Source organism: Furipterus horrens, unplaced genomic scaffold (genome assembly GCF_987537825.1).
Source record: "Furipterus horrens unplaced genomic scaffold, mFurHor1.1.pri manual_scaffold_3, whole genome shotgun sequence".
In the NCBI taxonomy this organism is placed as follows: Eukaryota; Metazoa; Chordata; class Mammalia; order Chiroptera; family Furipteridae; genus Furipterus; species Furipterus horrens.
The window spans coordinates 147992279-148011841 of NW_028327173.1; the positions used below are offsets into that span (position 1 = coordinate 147992279).

The following is a 19563-nucleotide window of genomic DNA, read 5'->3' on the forward strand; positions in this document are numbered from 1 at the left end:
GCCTCACAGCCCTGCTGTTTTTACAAGGGTGCTGTATCACAGTTGAGCTTTCCTGCACTGAAAAAAAGTTTCTTCCTTCACTCTCAGTGAACAAACAAACAAATAAATAAATATAACTAGTTTGCCTCATGCAACAAGAAGTCTGGACATAGATTGTTCAGGTTGGTACAGTACCTAAATTATGTCCAGGAACCAGGCTTCTTCTATATTCTTGCTCTGGCATCCATAGCACACATGACTTTTCACCTCTTGTTCCCAGGATGGCTGTTGTACCACCAGGCATTATATCTACATTCCAGGCAGGAAGAATAGGGAAAAGCAAAATGCAGAGGCCTTTGCCTCAGTGAGGCTTGCTTTTCTCATCAATGACCTTGCCAGAGAGTTCTGTTCATGTCATTGTCTAGGATTGCCAACATGAGAAGATAAGGGTGTCAGCTTTCTGGCTATTATATTTGAGGACATCCAAGGAAAAGAGGTTTGGGCTTTATCATTTATTTTAGTAAAAGAGTCCTCCTGACCCTAAGTTTCCTGTAATCCTGGCTCTTGGTCCGGCAGGTGTTACGCATGATGGTCGGAGTGAACATCTCAGATGAACAGCTGGGCAGCATTGCAGACAGGACCATCCAGGAGGCTGATCAAGATGGCGACAGCGCCATATCTTTCACAGAATTTGTTAAGGTCAGTCAGTCACCTCGTGGTTTGAAAAGTTAAATTCTGCACAGGAGGGAGGGAAGAAAGAATTCAGATAAGAGCATGGGACAGTTTCTGTAATTGAGTTTTTCCCCCTAGGTTTTGGAGAAGGTGGACGTAGAACAGAAAATGAGCATCCGATTTCTTCACTGAAGGACTGAGACCAAACTGTTCCTTGCTGTCTAGTATTTAAAAACTGGAATTTGGGAGCCCTCCTGTCCACCACCCCACCTCCACCCCATGATTCCCTTCGCCCGAAGTACTACTGCTGTTGCATGACAACCCCCAGTATGTTCTGCCAACATAAACCTGCCTTTGGTGTATAACAGGGCATTATAGAATGGTACACCCGGTCTATATCAGTTCCGTATCATTCGCTGGTAAACTCCATTTCTAAATATTCTCCCGTCCAACCCCAGCCCCCACCCCCTTTCTGCTGCTGAATGCTACATGTGCATCTTGTTTGAGAAAGTGAGAGACTGAATCAGGTCAAGAACCAACTGGCATAGCTCTCTCACTGGCTGTAGACTAGAGCCATGCTGCCTTCTCTCCAACAAGGCTTTGGCATGCTCCTCCATCCTTTTTATATGCCACTTACTTTCTGCTTCTTTCTTAACCAACACATCATTCACTTAGTCTTTCAGTCTCCCCGCTTTTTATTAAGCTTCAATCTCCTCTGTTCTACTTGGTATCCCAAGCTATGCCTGTTCAATGTATTTCTGACTTGGCAGGATAGTTCTGTGGCCTGGCAGTTTTGAACTACCTTTATTCTTAAATAGATCTGTGGGATGTTGCCTCTCCAGGAGCTATTTAATAACCAACACTTCTCTCAGAAAAATGTGATCATCTCTTGGTCCCCTGCACTCTGCTTTGTCATCAAAGGGCTGTGGGTTGAAGATGTTCTTCTTGAAAGGTAGTGGCCTTAGTGAGAGGTATAGAGCAGTCTTTCAGCTGAATTTCCCAGGTAACTCTATCTCTGGCCTCTGATTCTCAACATAGATAGTGGCTGCTCTTGCTAGTACAGTGTTGACTTTTCAGAAAATAGCCATGTGCCAGCAGATTTGTTTAGTTTTGGGACGCTGTCACCACCAGAACTGCTGCTCTGACAATATGCTTGGGGACTTTCTCATGGCTTTTTGAACAAAGAGGCTGGGCACCCTTAAATCCTCACATATTCCTACTTCTACAGCATGGTTTATGCCTCAGTGTTATGTGCCCTGGAATGTTTTTCACTTCACATTTCCAAATAGAAAGATTAGTGTTACAGAAGTGCCTACTTATCCCAGTCCAAAAGATTTAAAGATTGTCCTCAGTGTCTTGAAGTTTTGCACAAAATACTCTATGAATTTTACATTTGGCAAATGTTAATGCTGGAAGCCATAGTCAGCTCCTAAAACAGGTCCAGAGCTTTGAATGTATTGTATCATTAGTAGCCTGGTTACATTGATTTCCTAGCTCCTCTCTTAGACCACTGCTAATCCCTTAGAAACAAGGGGTCTGATACTGGTGGCACAACCTGAAGTGGCATTACAGGCTTTCGCACGGGCCAGAGCAAATTTTCTGCCTAAGTCAGCTTAGTGTAGACCTCACTGAATCAGGCTGTTGTCATCCTAACATTGTCTTTATGAATCTGTTCATCCTTATAATTGCCCTTGGCTGATTTTGTCTGACTCATTTCTTGCTTGCTTGTTTACTTGCTTTGGAAGGCTATCCAAGATGTATACACGATACTTTAGGAAGGGAATTGCTTTAAAAAAAAAAAGAAAGAAAGAAAGAAAGAAAGGAAGAAGGAAAGAAAAAAGAAGAAAGAGAAAGAAATACCACTGCAAGGGATTAGGAGGAGTGGAGAACAGAGGAGTGGCCAGGCTGGATGACTCAAATATAAATGACTGAGAAATTCTTGGTGAAGTATCAGTCTCACTTTGTGATCAAGTAATGTAGTATAGGAATTATATAAAAGGGAAGATTTGTCTGACACTGATCATTAGAGAGATACTTCAAAGGCTCCTTGACTTGCATATTTAAAGTTCCTAAAATTACGGCTTTTTCTTCCTTTTGGCTGTATAGCAAACTGTTTTAATCCACGGTTGTGCCTTATTGTTCCATTAAAACTGTATTCTCCAATCCATAAATAAATACTTGTAGTTAAAACAATATAATTGGTTGATTTTTGTCCGTGTGTTTTACAATAATTTTATATAACTCAATTACCTTCTTTAAGTTTGAAATCACAGTGTCTCCTTTAGGTTTGTCTGTGCTAGCAAATGCAGGTCTTCTCAGCTGCTGCCTGGTGGGGGCATTCATGTAGGGGCCAGCACTGTATGCCTCTGGGCACAGCTTTTTCAGCCTCAGCTACTTCCCACTCATTCCAGGTAAGATTCAATTTCTGTTCTTGACTCCCTGGCTCCTAAAATATAGAAAAGGTCTAAGAATGAGGTATCTCTCTATTGCTTGTCATTAAGTGGTCTACCGCCTCGTGCATATTCAGCCTCAATGGGATATTGTACCTAGCTATTATTACATGGCTTTTCACATCTTCGAGTTTTGGTGACTGCTTAGTCTAATAGGGTATGAGTATATCTTCTTATTTTAAGGTTTAGTGGTATGGCACAGGATTCAAAGCAGTAATATCTAGAATCAGTTATGAAAACTCTTTAACATAATACCTTCTTCACATTTTGCCATTTCCCTGCTTCAAAATCCCTTCGCTTTGCATCTAATTTTAGGATTTGGAAAAAATGAAAAATAAATGGAGTGACCTGAAAGGCAATTTTGGAGGAACCTTAATGTTACTGACCATGTGTATGGATATATCAGTAAAGAGTTAAATGAAACAATACTGTAAAAAAATTTTTTAATCATTACAACATTAAATACAGTTTGAGGAGAATCTCTTTAACCAATTTTACTTCCCTTGCTCCCTTCTGTTCCATCCATGCATTATGTATTTAAACATAAATGGAACATAACAAAAGATCATATCGGCTTTTAAAAATTAACATTATAGCCCTGGCTGGTGTGGCTCAGTGGGTTGAGCACTGGCCTGCAAACCCAAAGGTTGCCAGTTCCATTCCCAGTCAGGGCACATGCCTGGGTTGTGGGCCAGGTCCCCTGTCGGGGGCATGTGAGAGGCAACCGAGGGATCTTTCTCTTGCACATCAATGTTTCTTCTCTTTCTCCTTTTCCCCTCTCTAAAAATTAAATAAGATATTTTTAAAAAGAAGGTATAAAAATGGTGTTTATTAATTTTTTAAGTAACATAAAGTCCTAAAAGTTGTTATATAGTTCCTTCATGAAAAACAGAAACTAAATTATTAAATAGTTTGAGTTCAATCAATAATGGCTACCATTTATGTGGCATTTACTAATTGCAAGGCACTGTTCTGTGTACCCGACAGATATTAACTCTAATCCTCACAAGAACCTTAGTAGACAGGTATATTATTATCACCATTTTACAAGAGTGGGGATTAAGGCACAGAGAGGTTAAGTAATTTTTTTCCAAGATTAAAGTCAAATAGCTAGTTAGTAGTAGAGCCTGGATTTAAACCTAGGAACTCTGATTGCAGAGGCCATGCTCTTAATTATTTTACTTTCCAACAATCTAGATTTTTAACAAGGATAAATATAAATTCTCTTATTTAGGTTAGAAAGAGAGATGGGAAGCAAAAAATTCCCAAGCAGTGAAATGGTGAGAAATTCAGATTAATTTATCATGAGCAGTTGTAGGAATTGAGACTGTAATCTAGAGAAAAAGAAAGTGGCTCTCTTCAGATATTTAGTATCTTATTGTCAGATTACTAAGGACCTGTCCTTGAAAGGCTCGATGTTATTTTGCTAGAGACATAATTAGTTTTGTTTTTTAGAGAAGGGAGAGAGAAAGAAACATTAGTTTGCTGTTCAACTTATTCATGCATTCACTGGTTGATTCTTGTATATGTCCTGACTGGGATCACAGCCACAACCTTGGCATATTGGGACAAAACTCGAGCCAAGTGAGCTACCAGGCCAGGGCCATAATTAGACGGTTCAATGTACAATTTAAAAGCATGGACTTTGGAAACAGATTGAGTGGTTTCAGATCCTGCTCCTGTCACTTAACCAAGCACATGAACTTGAGCAATTCACATAACCTTTCTGTGTCTTTTTTCTTCAACTGTAAAATAAGGATTATGATGATGATGATAACAGTATGAAACTCATAGATTGCTATGAGGATTAAATGAGTGCCTGACACATGCTAAGCATTAAATAAGACTTAATGATGAATGGAAGTGATAGGTTGACAGCTTCCAGATTATTTTAATTAGGAAGAATTTTCTAATAATTATAATTATTTAAATGAAGAGCAGGATATCCCTAAAGCTGGTGCACTCCCTGTTGGTTGCTAGGCAACATCTTGAATAACCATTTTTCACTTGGTTAGTCACATGGCCACACATTACTGGTGAGAAAGCCTGGGAAGTATGATCTCTTTTCCTAAGGTAGAAGGTAGTGTACTGGGGATACCCAGCAGTCTCTCCACGGGCTTTAACAAAATCTTTAATGACCCTCTTTGTCAGAGATCTTTCAGAACTCCTATATTATTACAAAGGTTTACCTAGGTTTCTAGAATTCCTGGTTAATTCATAATATAATCACTAGGTTCTCCAAGTAGATATATTTGTTTTGTTTTGGGGAACACCCACATGTATATCTGCAGAATTTTTAAACATGAAAGGGGATAGTTGTTAAGAAAGGGGAAATAAATGAGAAACAGTCCGTATTATCCCAGTTGACACTATTTTATGATTTTTTTTTTTTGTTCTTCTCTAGTTGCCTGAGTCCCAGGAAGAATAATACCTGTATTGGGTTGGGATAGGGGAGTTAGTGATCTTCAAAATATTCTACTACTGATGCTGCATTGACCAATCAGAATGTAGGGCTGGGACAGTCCTGGAGGTCCTCTGCTATGCTGGGCAGTGAGCCCTTCGGTTGTTGAGTAGAGGGTAAGTCTGGGAGGTCATGAGTAAAAGAGTGAAGTAGGTTTGTTTCTGGACTTTGAATTTCCATTCCATTGATTTTATATGCCTGTCCTTATGACATTACTACACAGTCCTGATTACTGTAGCTTTGTACTCAGTTTTAAAATCAGGTAGTATAATTATTCCAATATTGTTCCTTTTCAAAATTGACTTAACTATTCTAGGTCCTTTGTATTTCCATATACATTTCAGGATCAGCTTACCAAAAAAAAAAAAAAAGTGTTGGGATTTTGTTAGGGATTACATTGAATGTAATCAATTTGAGAACTATCTTAACAATATTGAGTCTAACAATCCATGAACATGGAGAGTCTCTCCACTTTATTTTTTTTATCCTTGCCTGAGGACATTTATGCTTTCAGAGAGAGAGGAAGGGAGAGAGAGAAACATCCATGGGAGAGAGAAGCATCAATCTGTTGCCTCCCATATGCGCCCAGACTGGGGATCCTAAGTGTCTGGACCAGGAGTTGCTTGTGCACTGCGCCAGGACCAGGGATCAAACCCGCAGCCTTAGGTATGTTCCCTGACTGGGAATCAAACCTGCAACCTTTCGGTTACTGTAGGACACTCCAACCAATTGATCCACACTGATCAGGGCTCTTCACTTATTTAGATCTTCATTTCTCTCAGCATATTTTGTAGTTTTCAGTGTATAAATCTTGGACTTATTTTATTAAATTTTTTCCTAAATATTTTACTTTTGATGCTATTGTGAATGCAATTGTCTTCTTAATTCATTTTTGTTATTAGTATAGAGAAATATAGTTGATTTTGTATACTGATTTTATATCCTACAACCTTGCTAAACATGTAGGTTCTAGATTTTGTGTGCATTCCTTATGCTTTTCTATATATATATATATATATATATATATTTAGATTTTATTTATTCATTTCTAGAGAGAGGAGGAGGGAGAGAGAAAGAGAGGAAGAGAAACATCCATGTGTGAAAGAAACATCGATCGTTTGCCTCTCACACACCCCAAACTGGGGACCTGGCCTGCAACTCAGGCATGTGCTCTGACTGGGAATGGAACCAGCGACCTTTTGGTTCACCAGCCGATGCTCAACCCACTGAGCCACACCAGCCAGGACTCTGTATATGTTTTTAATTTATTGATTTTAGAGAGAAATAGGGAGAGCTAGAAAGTGAGAGATATCAATTTGTTGTTCCATTTATTTTATGCATTCATTGGTTGATTCTTTTTTTTTTTTTTTAATCTTCACTGTGGATGAACCGACAATTTAGTCATGTGTCCTGACTGGGAATTTAACCTGGCAACTTCCTGTTTATACGATGATGCTCGAACCAACTGAACCACATTGGCCAGGGCTAGTTGATTCTTGTATTTGTACTGACCAGGATCAAACCTGTAACCTTGGTGTATGAGGACTAAGCTCTAACCAACTGATCTACCCAGCTGGGGCCCTTATGCTTTTGTAAAGAGGATCATGTCACATGCAAATAAAGGCAGTTTTTTTTCTTCCAATCTGGGTGCCTTTTGTTTATTAGCCTCTCGCACTAGCTATACCTTCCAGTATAATGTTGAGATGGTAGGAACCTGTGTCCTTGCCTTGTTTCTGATCTTAAATTGAAAAGTATGAAGTCTCACCAGTAAGTATGGTATTAGCTGTAGGTTTCCCTTAGATGCCCTTTATCATATGCTTCTGTTAAAATAAGGTGCCTTGGTTCTCATCCGAAGACTTAGGCATTGAATCTCGAGGAGTTGTAGCACAGGCAATCTGTATTTTAGGAAGCGGCACAGATGACAGACTTAGTGGTGTTTGAGGACCTACATCACGCACCAAGAGCCGCTTGTAGAAGCCGGAAGAGGAGCTCCTAATGACCCTCTTGGGATAATCACTGAAGAAATGATCTCAAGAGCCCTACAGTTGGATGTAGAACGAAACAAAATATCCCTGTTGTAACATTGGGCAGAAAGGCCCTCAAAGAAAGGTGATAAATCTTTTCTCGTCTGTCGACCAAAGCTGTAGACAGCAGTCCAATGTTTTGGCCCTTTAAGAGTCTAAATGGCCCTGGCTGGTGTGGTTCAGTGGATTGAGTGCCGGCCTGCGCACCAGATGGTTGCGGGTTCAATTCCCAGTCAGGGCACGTGCCTGGGTAGCGGGCCAGGTCCCCAGCTGGGGGCTTTTGAGAAGCAACGACACATTAGATGTTTCTCTCCCTTCCCCCCTAAAAATAATTAAGATCTTTAAAAATAAAAAAAGTAACTTGTGCAAAACCATGCAGTAGGGGAAAAAAGATCTAAATGGGTCAAAGTCAGAGACAAACTGGAGCCATTAAATTGTTCGCCTAGGTCGTGTTATGCCCAGGATTAACATATCCAGGGCCTGAGTATGAAATTATCAGTAGTGTTGTTTAGCCTAACAGTGGTTTAAAAGAATCATGCGGCCTAGCCAAACTACCACAAAGTGACACTGCTTCTACGCGGAAATAATTTTACATTCTTCGCAAATAAATTACCAAAGCAATTTTCCCTATTACCTCAACCCTGGGACCCAATCCAACAAACACGGGATGGAAAGAATGTAGCTAGCACTGTTGATTGATGTGCATTCCAACCAACCTACAACGCAAGGAGAGTACGCCTGCGCAGGTCGTAATCCAATCAGTATTAAGCGGCAGAGGCGGGGCTTGTGAAAACGGCCACCGCAGGGTTGGCAGACTTGTGAAGGAGCGAAGATGGCGGAGTGAGGCGCTGTGTTGTGAGCCGGCCTTTAGGCCGGGTGTGGGCCGGTCCCCGGGCGGTCCATTACTTCTGCTGGCTCATGTGAGGTAAGCCGAGAAGGCCAGTGATGAGAGGACGAGCAGGAAGTGGCGCGGCCCAACCCCGCCGCGGGTCCTGCTTGCAGCCGGCGCGGGCACTGGCCGGGCGTGGGTTTCCTTCCGAGCTGCCCTAGGGCGGCCGCACCCGCCTTCCGGGCTGTTTGTCATCACCACTCGGTCCTCGATCCACGGCTGACCTCCTCAGTACCATGCCTTTGGCTGCCAGGTGGTTCCCTGGTGGTTGCGCCCACGCGGATGTATGTCTGGCAGCAGCTGCGTCGGCCATCGGTTTCTCTTTTAAAGAATATTTTTGCTTATTTTTTTCTCGTCACCTCAGGGCTTCGTTGTCACGGTTTTGCCTGAGACCCCGGTATCAATCCAGGCCTATTGTGGTTAGGAGTATTTTGTGTCCCTGGTTCGTTGACCTTGAGATTTGGTCTAACAGGTTGCCCCTAGGACTTTGTTCCGAAATCCGAGACCCCTAGGGTTTTAATTTGAGTCTGTGTATGTATGGTGCATGTCTCCTTGCCACCTTCACTACATCCATCGTTCCCATCCCACCTCAAACTTTAAAGAGCTCAGGAAGCTGCTTTGTCCTTGTATGACCTGATAATTGCCTAAAGGGCATTCATCTCGGCTGACTAGGTCTCGGTAGAATTCTCCATTGTTGTTTTCCAGAACTAGTCAGTGTACAATTTTTACTCATTTATTTCTTTGTAGAGAGAATTGAGAGTTTGGAGAATTATTAGAATGTTATTTGTGTAATGTGGTGGGGCTGCAAAGCACAATAGTATCAGGCATTTGTATTCGGTTTTTGTTTAACATTAATGGGGTATCTCTTTTTTTGTAATTTGCATTGTTATAACCCCTCAGACGATCTTCCAGTTAAATTCTGGGAAAGGTTCCTGTTATTGGGTTTCTGAATTGGTGAAGCCCGTTTAAAACGGCGCGTTAGTTGGGTCCAGTTCAAATGACATGTCATAATACAAATGAGTGTTTCTGGTTTGCTTTTTGCTGGCCCTGGATTTAGCAGAGCTGAAAATATCAAGTAAAGGACTTAAATAAGATCTTTCTGTTGCTTTTGTCAGAAGTAGGTTTTTTCATTTCATCGAGGGGAAGAAAAGATACGGGGCAGAGGAAAGGAAGAACATTCTTCCTCCCTACCTTACAGAAGGGAGTGGTCATCTATACTAAAGCAAGGGTCTTTTGTGGGGAGAAGTGTCCATAGCATCATCATCAAATGGGATAGTGTTCCATAAAAACTTGGGAACCACTGCTCCAAGAGTTTTGACATCTTTCTAAAATTAATGCCTATGCAGGTAGACAGTAACTTCTCTCTGATTGTTTCTTCTGAATAGTTTTTGACAGTGATTTTTTTAGAAAAGATTTATATGAATAATTTTGCACAAGAATACATTTAGCACAAGCCAGGGCTGTATCCTTACTGTAATGTTCTTTTTATTTTTCCTTATTGCAGGAAGAACATTTTCCTTGACTCTTGGATGCTTTTATATTCATCTTGAAAAGAAAAAATTCTGAACTCAGGATCTGGCAAGTGAGTAATAGTGGCTAATGCTTCCAAATACTGTTTAAGCAGCTTGAAAATAGCTAGATAGAAATGGAACAATAAACCATTAGCTCCAACAGAAGATGAACATCAAAACTGACTAAATAATTGATATGTAAGCTTAATTTTTATTTTCAGCAACAGCAATGTATTAGGTATAAAAAAAAAAGACTTAATCATTTGCCCAAACCAATAATTTGTATTGGGTAAAGAAAAAACATAATTTAATTAGATTGGAAGAGTCCAACTGATAAAATGTAAATGTTATTAGGCAAATTTTTATAATATATTTACTTAAATTTTAATTATAGATAAATATTGTTATTTTAATATTTAATTCCTAAAGCTTTTCAGTATTCTCTTAATATTCCTAGGTGTGAGTCTAATCTGTGCCTAGTGTTAGTAGATATCTTCGGCATTTACCACAGAAATAAAGTAGGTTTTGTTGCTCAACGAGCAAGCGGTGGCATGTGCTCTCCATTGACAATACTGTACCTTATCTGTAAAATAGGGTTCACACCTACTGTATTAACTTCCTAGTGCTGCCATAATAAAGTACCACAAACAGTCACTTAGAACAAAAGAAATTTCTTGTCTCATGGTTTTGCAGCTCAGACATCTAAACATCAAGGTATTGGCAGGGCCATGCTCCCTCTGAAGGCACTAGGGAAATATCTGTTCCTGGCGTTCTAGCTTTTGGTAGTTCTTGGCTTGTGACAGTATAACTCTGGTCTTCACATAGTATTTTCCCTATAAGTGTGTGTGTCTGTGTCCTAAATCCCCCCCACCCCTTTTTAAAACCCTCACTGGAGGATATTATTGATTTTAGGGGGAGAGAAACATCTATGTGTGAAAGATCGATCAGTGGCCTCCTATATGCATCCCAACCAGGGATCAGACCCATGACCTTTTGGTGTTTGGGATGAGTCTCCAATCATCTGAGCTACCCAGCCAGGGCCAAAATTCTCCCTTTTATAAGGACACCTGTCAGATTAGATTAGGGGCCCACCCTACTCTAATTTGACCTCATCTTAACTAATTACATCTGCAATTTCTATTTCCAATGAGGTCACATTTGAGGTACTAGGGCCTAGGTCTCCAACACGAATTTGGCAAGGACACAACTCAACACATAGTATCTAATTAGTCATATACCTTGATTGGATATGAAAATTATTCAATGTACAACTGTTTTAAGGACTAAAATCTTGTACACCACTTACATAAGGTACTTAAAGGAGTCAAAATCATAGACACTAAAAGTAAAATGGTGATTGCCAGGGTGCTGCAGGGAGGGAAAATGGAAAGTAATTTAATGGGTACAGAGTTAATTTTGCAAGATGAAAAGTTCTGGAGATGACAATATGAATGTACTTAATGTCATTGAACTGAATATATATAAAGGGTTAAGATGATAAAAAAAAATTTTAAGATTTTAGAGAAGGGGGAGGGAGGGAGAAAGAGAGGTAAAGAAACGTTGATGTGTGAGGGAAGCATCAGTAGGTTGCTTCTTGCAAGTCCCCACCTGGGACCTGGCCCTCAACCCAGGGATGTACCCTGATTGGGACTCGAACTGGCAACCTTTGGTCCACAGGATGATGCCCAAGCCCCTGAGCCACACCAGTCTTGGCTAAAATGATAAATTTAAATTTTTTATTTATTTATTGACTTGAGAGAGAGAGGTTAAGGGAAAGAGAGAGAGAAATTTCACCTTGTTGTTCAACTTATTTTTATATTCATTGGTTGATTCTTATGTGTGCCCTGACTGAGGATTGACTCTGCAACCTTGGTGTATAGGGACGATGCTCTAACTGAGCTACCCGGCTAGAGCATGATAAATTTTATGTTACATGTATTGTACCACAATTTTAAAAAACTGATAAAAGGTAAGTAAAAAACTCCAACTATAGCCCTGGCTGGTGTAGCTCAGTTGGTTGGGGGTTTGATTGCAGGTCAGGGGACGTGCATAAGTTGCAGGTTCGGACCCTGGTGAGGGCACTTAAGAGGCAACTGTTTGATGCATCTCACCCTCTCTCTCCCTTTTCCCCTCTAAAATCAATAAGCTTGTCCTCAGGTGAGAATTAAAAACAAAAACAAAAAAACTCCCACTATATATTTCAATATTAAGAAAAGGAAAAAAAACTCGGTAAAATGCCCTTTAAGTGAAAGTCTTTTTATCATATGCTTTTAGAAGGGAGGCTTTATTGCTTGGATTTAGAACCTTAAGTCCAGGTCAACGGTAATAGAAACTTGACCGAAATAGTACAATATTAATAGCAGTTTACATATCCATCTGTAGGGAACTGATTTAAATAAATGTAGGTGCTTCTGTACTTAAAAGATAGCTTTAATTCTGCATATGGGATTATCTCATATACATTAAAGGGAAAAGCATGATGCAGAACCAAGTGTATAGTGTGCTTTCATTTGAGGGGAGGAAATAAATCTACTTATACAAATTTTATGTAGCTGTAGAATATCTCTGAAAGGATATGCAAGAGACACTGTATACCCTATTTCACCTTTTCCTATCATGTGCATTTGTTACCTTTCAAGTAAATAATTAAAAATATCCAAAGAAAGAAAGCACTCAATAAATATTTGATAAATGACAGAAGTTTTCACTCAGGGAGTAATTTTCCATTAGTATAGTCTATTCATATCTGGGGGCAGGAACAAGCCCAACACTTTTTTTTTTTTTAATTCCTCACCAGAGGATATGCTTATTGATTTTTAGAGTGAGAGGAAGGGAAATAGGGAAACATCTCTTGGTTGCCTCCCATATGTGCCTGGACTAGGGATCAAACTTGAAGCCTGGGTATGTGCCCTGACCTGGAAATGAACCACAGCCTTTTGGTGTCCTGGATGAAGCTCTAACCAACTGAGCCACTTGGCCAGGGCCTCAACATTTTTTTAAATAGGACACTGAAAAAACTTAATTTGAATAATAATGATATCCATTGTGTTTTGTGAAATTTGTTTTGAATTTACTACTTAGATAACAAAGTAAGGAAGGAGTGTTTAAAGGAAGCAAAGTATACTGATGCATACAAATGACTTGAAATTTAGTGGATTTTAATAACAATAAATCCCTGACAGGTGTGGCTCAGTTGGGCATTGTTTCACAAAGTGAAAGGTTAAGGTTGCCAGGTAGAATCTCGGTCAGGGCACATGCCTGCATGTGTGAGGCAGCCAATCAATGTTTCTCTCACATCTGTTTCTCTCTTTTTCTCCCTCCCCTCCCCTCTCTCTAAAAATAAATAAAATCTTTTAAAAAACAGTATACATGTATTACCTCTCACAGATTTATTTGGGTCAGAAATTAGGGAGCAGCTTAGCTGGGGGTTTCTGGCTTGGGGTCTCTTAGAAAGTTGCAGTCAAGATACTATCTGGGGTGGCAGTCATCTGATCTGATTCCATGGTGGCTCATTCACATGGCTGGCAAATTCATGCCTGTGATGGAAAACCTCAGTTCCTTCCCAGTGTTAGCCTCTTCCAGAGTTGCTTGATCATTGTCATAATACAACTGCCTTCTCCCAGAACAAGCGATGCAGGATAACAGGGTAGAAGTCAGAGCTCCATCTATAACATTGCCCTAGAAGTCACAATGACTTCCTCCTCATCTGTTGGTCACTATTTTGATATCAAATGGTGTACTTTTATACAATTCTGATACCATCTGGAGTTAATGCAGACCCCACAAGGCAAAGAGCAGGGTCCCCAACAAGATTGCGTTTACATTATATGCCAGCTGCAAGTTGGAAGATTCCCAGGACACCTGAACTCCTGAACAACTGGCTACAAATTCAGGGGCTCCCACAACTCTGTCAGACCAACTTATGATATTGTTGGTTTTCTCTACTTTTCCATTTTATTTAACTTGACTCTAATTTTTTCCCCTTCTTGCTAGCTTTCCATTTAGTTTTTTTTCTAGCTAAGATATAATGTTAGGTTGTCACTTTGAGATCTTTCTTTTTTAATGTGAGCATTTACAACTGTAAATTTCCCTTAGCACTGCTTTTGCTGCATCCCATAAGTTTTGGTATGTTGTGTTTATTGTTTTTATTTGGCTCAAGATATTTTCTAATTTCCCTTGTGATTACTTTGACCCATTGGTTGTTTTGGAGTGTGTTGTTTAATTTCTACTGGCTCATTTACTATAAACAAGAAGAGTCTCCCTACCAGGGACAAAGGCCACTTAAATTCTTTATTGACTGGTGTGGCTCAGTGGATTGAGTGCCGGCCTGCGAACCAAAAGGTCACCAGTTCTTTTCCTGGTCAGGGCACATGCCTGGGTTGCAGTCCAGGTCCCCAGTTGGAGGCTTGAGAGAGGCAACTGATAGATGTTCCTCTGCACATTGGCACATTGATGTTTCTCTCTTTCTCTTTCTCCCTCCCTTCCCTTCTATCTAGAAGTAAATAAACAAAATCTTTTTTAAAAAATATTTTTTTAATTCTTTATTACACATTAATCACTTAGATCAACCCTGATGCTTTGTTAGAGGGGACTGTAAAAAAAGTGTGAATACTGGGAGGCAGCAATAACTGGGAACCATTTTGGAAGCTGACTACCACACAAGTCATTTGACTCAGATCTGACTAGGTCAAGTACTGCATTGAAAATTCCAGTTTTCTCTTTATATCCTTTCATTAAGTCAGGTTTTCTAATACAAAGTTATTTTGTATAATCCACAGCACTAAACAAAACACTTGAGAGACGCAGGAGCGAAATGTACGTAGTAAGGTACCAACTTTACAGGGATCTATTTGTGTTTTGTAGATCAGAATATATAGTTGCAGTTTCCTCACCTAGCTCTAGAACCCATGTCTATTTAAATTGTAACTTATGTTGCCTCAGTGTATTTAAGAGCCCTGCTGTTCTCATTCAAGAAATTTTTATTAAGTGCTTACCATGGGTCACACCCTATGCCTGGGCTTCATCAGTGAACAAAATGGGTTCCTTGCTGGTGGAGCTTACATTTTAGACAAGCCAGTAAATGAGAAACATAGTAAGTACCTTATATAGTAGGTTAGATAGTATCCCATGCAATGGATGAAAGAAGTATAGCAGGGTAAAGGGGAATGGTGGGAGTGTGTCTGTGGGTAGGATTGGAGGGACAATGTATCTTAAATAGGGACTCAAAATAGACCTCACTGAGAAAGTAAAGGTGAGAGGACTAACTATGTAGATACCTGGAGAACAGTCTTTTCAAAAAGACGACAGCCATTATAAAAGCTGTAAGGTAGGAGCATGCCTGACATTCGAGGAGGAGCAAGGAGTCCGTTGTGGTTGAAGCCATGATGGAGGCAGGGAGAGGCATAGAGTTGGGGTCAGAAGAGATATGGTGGAAGGGGACTGGTGTAGGTCTTATGGGGAATTGTAGGTCAGTCTTTGGTCAGAACTTTGGCTTTTATATTGAGCTATTCAGTTTTCAAAAGGGGCCAATAGTTTGTGATATATATGAAGTCTGTCCGGATAAAGTCCAGCCATTGTTAATATAGCAAGAATGGATTGCGCGACATTGATGTAACCTGGCAACCAAGGAAGGTGGACTGGAATGCGCATGTGTGAACAGTGACGACTTCACTATGCTACTCAGTGGAGCGGTAGATGCCACTGAGTGACCATGTGTACTATATGCCATTCCATTCAAAGTGACTGAGCGAGGAGAGCAACAAATCTGCATCAAATTTTCGGTTAAGCTTGAACATTCCTCGATGGAAACTATAGGAATGATTCAAAAGGCTGCAGCTATGGGCAACCAGTGATTGGCAGCTTCATGACGACAATGTACCTGGTCATGCATCATGTCTCGTGCAGAATTTTGTAGTGAAACATCAAATCACCCAGGAGATTCAGCCCCCACTACAGTCCGGATTTGGCACCCTGCCAAACTAAATCACCTTTGAAAGGGAAGAGATTTTAGATGTAGATAAGATTTGGGAAAATATAACAGGCAGCTGATAGTGATGGGGAGAACCCAAGGTACCTACTTTGAAAGGGCCTGAGGTGTCATTGTCCTATGTACAATCTTTCTTGTATCTTATATCTTCAATAAATGTGACTTTTTTGTAGTACATGGCTGGATACCTTCTGGACAGATCTGGTATGTGCATGTGTTTAGAGTGTATAAAATGGAATGGTCATGTCCAATGTGTGAAATTGAGTATTTTGAAGAAAATACAAGCTTATGATATTCTAGCATTATTTCCTAATATTAAGATAAAGATTGGGGAGATGTGGGACAACTGTAATAGAAAAACAATAAAAAAAAAAAAGATTGGGGCGATGTGGGACAACTGTAATAGAAAAACAATAAAAAAAAAAGATTGGGGAGATGTGGTTTATATATAATTGTGCATTTTTATTAGTATTGCTGAAGGAATATGTTTTTTAGAAGAATCTAGACAAGTTTCTTGTTAGGAAAACATGCTCTTTAAGGCTTGTTTTGTGCTTATTTGTTTATATATTCTGGAAAGGACTAGCTTTTTTTAAATCCTCAGCCATGGATTATGTTTATTGATTCTAGAGAGGAAGAGGAACAGGGGGAGAGAGAAAAGAAGACATTGATGTGAGGGAGAAACACGGATCAGTTGTCTCCCATGCGCACCCCAACTGGGAATCAAACCCATAACCCAGGTATGACCCCCGACTGGGAATCGAACCTGTAACTGTCTGGTGCATTAGACGATGCTCCAGCTAAGTGAGCCACCTGGCCAGGTCACTGCCAACTATCTTGCCATTAGAATTAAACTCTCTAACTCTAGTGACTGGTGCAAGCTTTGAATCAGCCTGAGTAAGCTTGTATAATGAAACAGCCCTATTGCTGCTATGTTTCTAATGGCCTATCTGTGGATTGGCTCTATATTTTTCCTCCTATACTGCTGCTTTCACCCTGGCTGGTTTGGCTCAGTGGATTGAGCGTCGGCCTGCGAGCTAAGTGTCGCTGGTTCGATCTTCCAGTCAGGGCACATCAGAGAAGGAAAACTCTGATTCCAAAAAACCTCCGCTGCCTTGCGGCATACCTCTTCAGGGGAAAGGCTAAGGGAGTAAACCCCGACAGAAAATCCGGAGCCGGAGTCCCTACAGCGGTTTGACGTTGTAGTCAACACCGGCAACTCCTGCGGCGCACCTGAAGCCAAGCTGTATTGACTACGTCTTTCCCTTGGACCCTTCAGCTGCGAAGAGAGGGGGGGTCTGCTGCATGGGCAACAGCAGACCCTCCATATCACCCTGCCCAGGCTCTGTAGCTTCAGCTCCACTGGAGAGCACACTCCAGCGTCATCGCAAGATGTCGATTCAACACGGGAGGAGACAGATACCGTGTCACTCCCGAGTCGGACTGCACAGCCATTCTCGGCGGTGCAGATAGACTCTTAAGAAGCTACACCATCGTCTCTCGAGATGGACGGCTGCCGACGACGACGACTGCTGCTTTGGCAACAAATGCAAACTCTGTAGTTCTTTTACTCTTGATTTGATTCTGAATTAATTTACATTTGCCTTTCATAAGTTTTGATTCAGATCCCTGTCATCTTCAACCAGAAGAGGTTATTCAAATTCAGTTTAGAGTTGTGGTTACTTTTTAACATACACGACATACTAAAAATGGAGGGCTAAAAAGACTAATTAGCTAATTGCTATTGGCCATTTTTGTAAGCCATAGTAATTTAAGCTATTCATAACATCAGTGGTTTTTAAATTTTTAATTATAAAATATACATAATGTAAAAGTTATCACTAACCATTTTTAAATGTACAATTCATTGGCATTAAGTACATTCACATTGTTGTGCAGCCATTACTGGCATCTATTTCTAGAATGTACTCATTATCCCAAACAGAAACTCAGTACCTATTAATCAATAACTCCCAGTTCCACTTTTTCTTCGATGAATGTGCTTATTCTAGGAATCTCATATAAGTGGAATTATAAAATATTTAATCTTTTTTGTCCGAATGACTTTTGCAGATATTTGCAATTTAATGAATGTTATTTTTAGCAGTTATTTTTAGCATTTTAATGTTTTTAAATGCTTGCATTTGGTGATCATGGTACAGTACATATTAACTTGTACTCTACAAAATTTTTATTGTTCAGTGTTAGTCTTGTGTAGTTGAAGATAATTCAAAGTAAGTTGATTCATATGGTATTGAGTATTGTATATTTAGACATCAAATTGGAGTACAATATTGCTTTTATTTATCTACTTTAATCATCATCTGAGGATATGTTTATTGATATTTTAGACAGAGGAAGAGAAAGAGAGAGACATCCATTGGTTGCCGTCTGTACTCTTCCTGATTGGGGTTGAACTTGCAACTTTTTGGTATATGGGATATTCAAACCACCTGAGCCTCCTGGCCAGGGCAAGTACAATACTGCTTTTAAACACAAATGTTTTATATCATTTTATGACTGTAAAAACTTGGAGTACATTATGCCATTTGCATAAGAGGAAATTAATGTATTTCATTTTATGTAAGTTTATATACATTAACTTTTTGTATCATAATTTTTTTTCCTGACTACTGCTTTTGCTTTTCAGTGACAATACTGAATTTGGTGTTATGGTTAGACATTTTCTTTTAGACAATGTGTAATCCAAAATATTGTTTTCGTTCTGTGTGTTATTTTTAAAAGTAAGCTCTTGTAGGAAGTACCTATTCTAATCTCTCATTTTTAATTTATTTTGTATTTCTAGGTATTTCTATGTTGTGTCCTGGAGTGGATAGTCCTGCTTTTTCTATCCAACCACTTTCCCTAATCTTGAAAAGCGAATATCTCTTCTCTACACTTTACCATCATGATTTGGGTTGGAAAAGGCTGCTTTTTTTTTTTCCCACGTCAAAAATTAACACAGAGAAGCTCCTTGGATGCAGTCATTCTACCAACTTCTTCAGGAAGAAAGAAGCAATTGACATGTTTCTTCTTCCATTTGCTTAATTGTAAAGATTATTTTATAAGCTGAAGGGTGATGTTTAATTTGACAGGTGCTTAGATGGTGGTATTTTGGAATTTTTTACCTTTTGTTCCCAACAAGAAGACTATATAAATAGTAAATATGGGTGACATCAAGGTTTTTTTTTTTTTTTGCTTTTTTTTTTTGTCTTCCAGTTTTAGCCACTATCAAAAGCACAGTTGAGACTACAGCAGTAAATTAAAAATGTGTTGTAATTTAAAATGAAATAGATGCTAAATATATATATATATATATATATATCCTGACTCATCCTGTGACATAGATTAACTGGATAAGAACAAAGTTCCAATATTGCAATGAAACCTTTGATAAGCATAAAAACAAAATACCATGAAGTTAATTTCATGTGTGAATAAATCATCACCATCTCGGTATGAATACATATTTTAATGTGTAAATCCACATTTTTGGATGAGGAGCAATTTTTCTCGTAGAGAAGGAAGCTGTTCTTTCTCAGAAGTCTGGACATTTGGTACTTTTAAATGTTTTGTTTGTTTGTTCTTCTAAGG

General features: G+C 39.6%; 1 protein-coding gene and 1 long non-coding RNA gene across 2 annotated transcripts in view; both read left to right on the forward strand.

Moving 5' to 3' along the window:
* Positions 1–920, forward strand: part of CHP1 (calcineurin like EF-hand protein 1) — a 36682-nt gene extending 35762 nt beyond the window's left edge. The window contains exons 6-7 of the mRNA XM_090270438.1: positions 556–678; positions 790–920. Of these exons, the coding sequence (XP_090126564.1) occupies positions 556–678; positions 790–843 (177 nt within the window). The 3' untranslated portion in view covers positions 844–920. The remainder of the gene's footprint in view (positions 1–555; positions 679–789) is intronic.
* Positions 921–8373: 7453 nt separating this feature from the next.
* LOC150016316 (uncharacterized) lies at positions 8374–19353 on the forward strand. The gene is made up of 4 exons (XR_016509786.1): positions 8374–8511; positions 9980–10057; positions 16600–16709; positions 18776–19353. It is a non-coding gene; the product is annotated as an uncharacterized LOC150016316 (long non-coding RNA).
* The last annotated feature ends 210 nt before the right edge of the window (positions 19354–19563 follow it).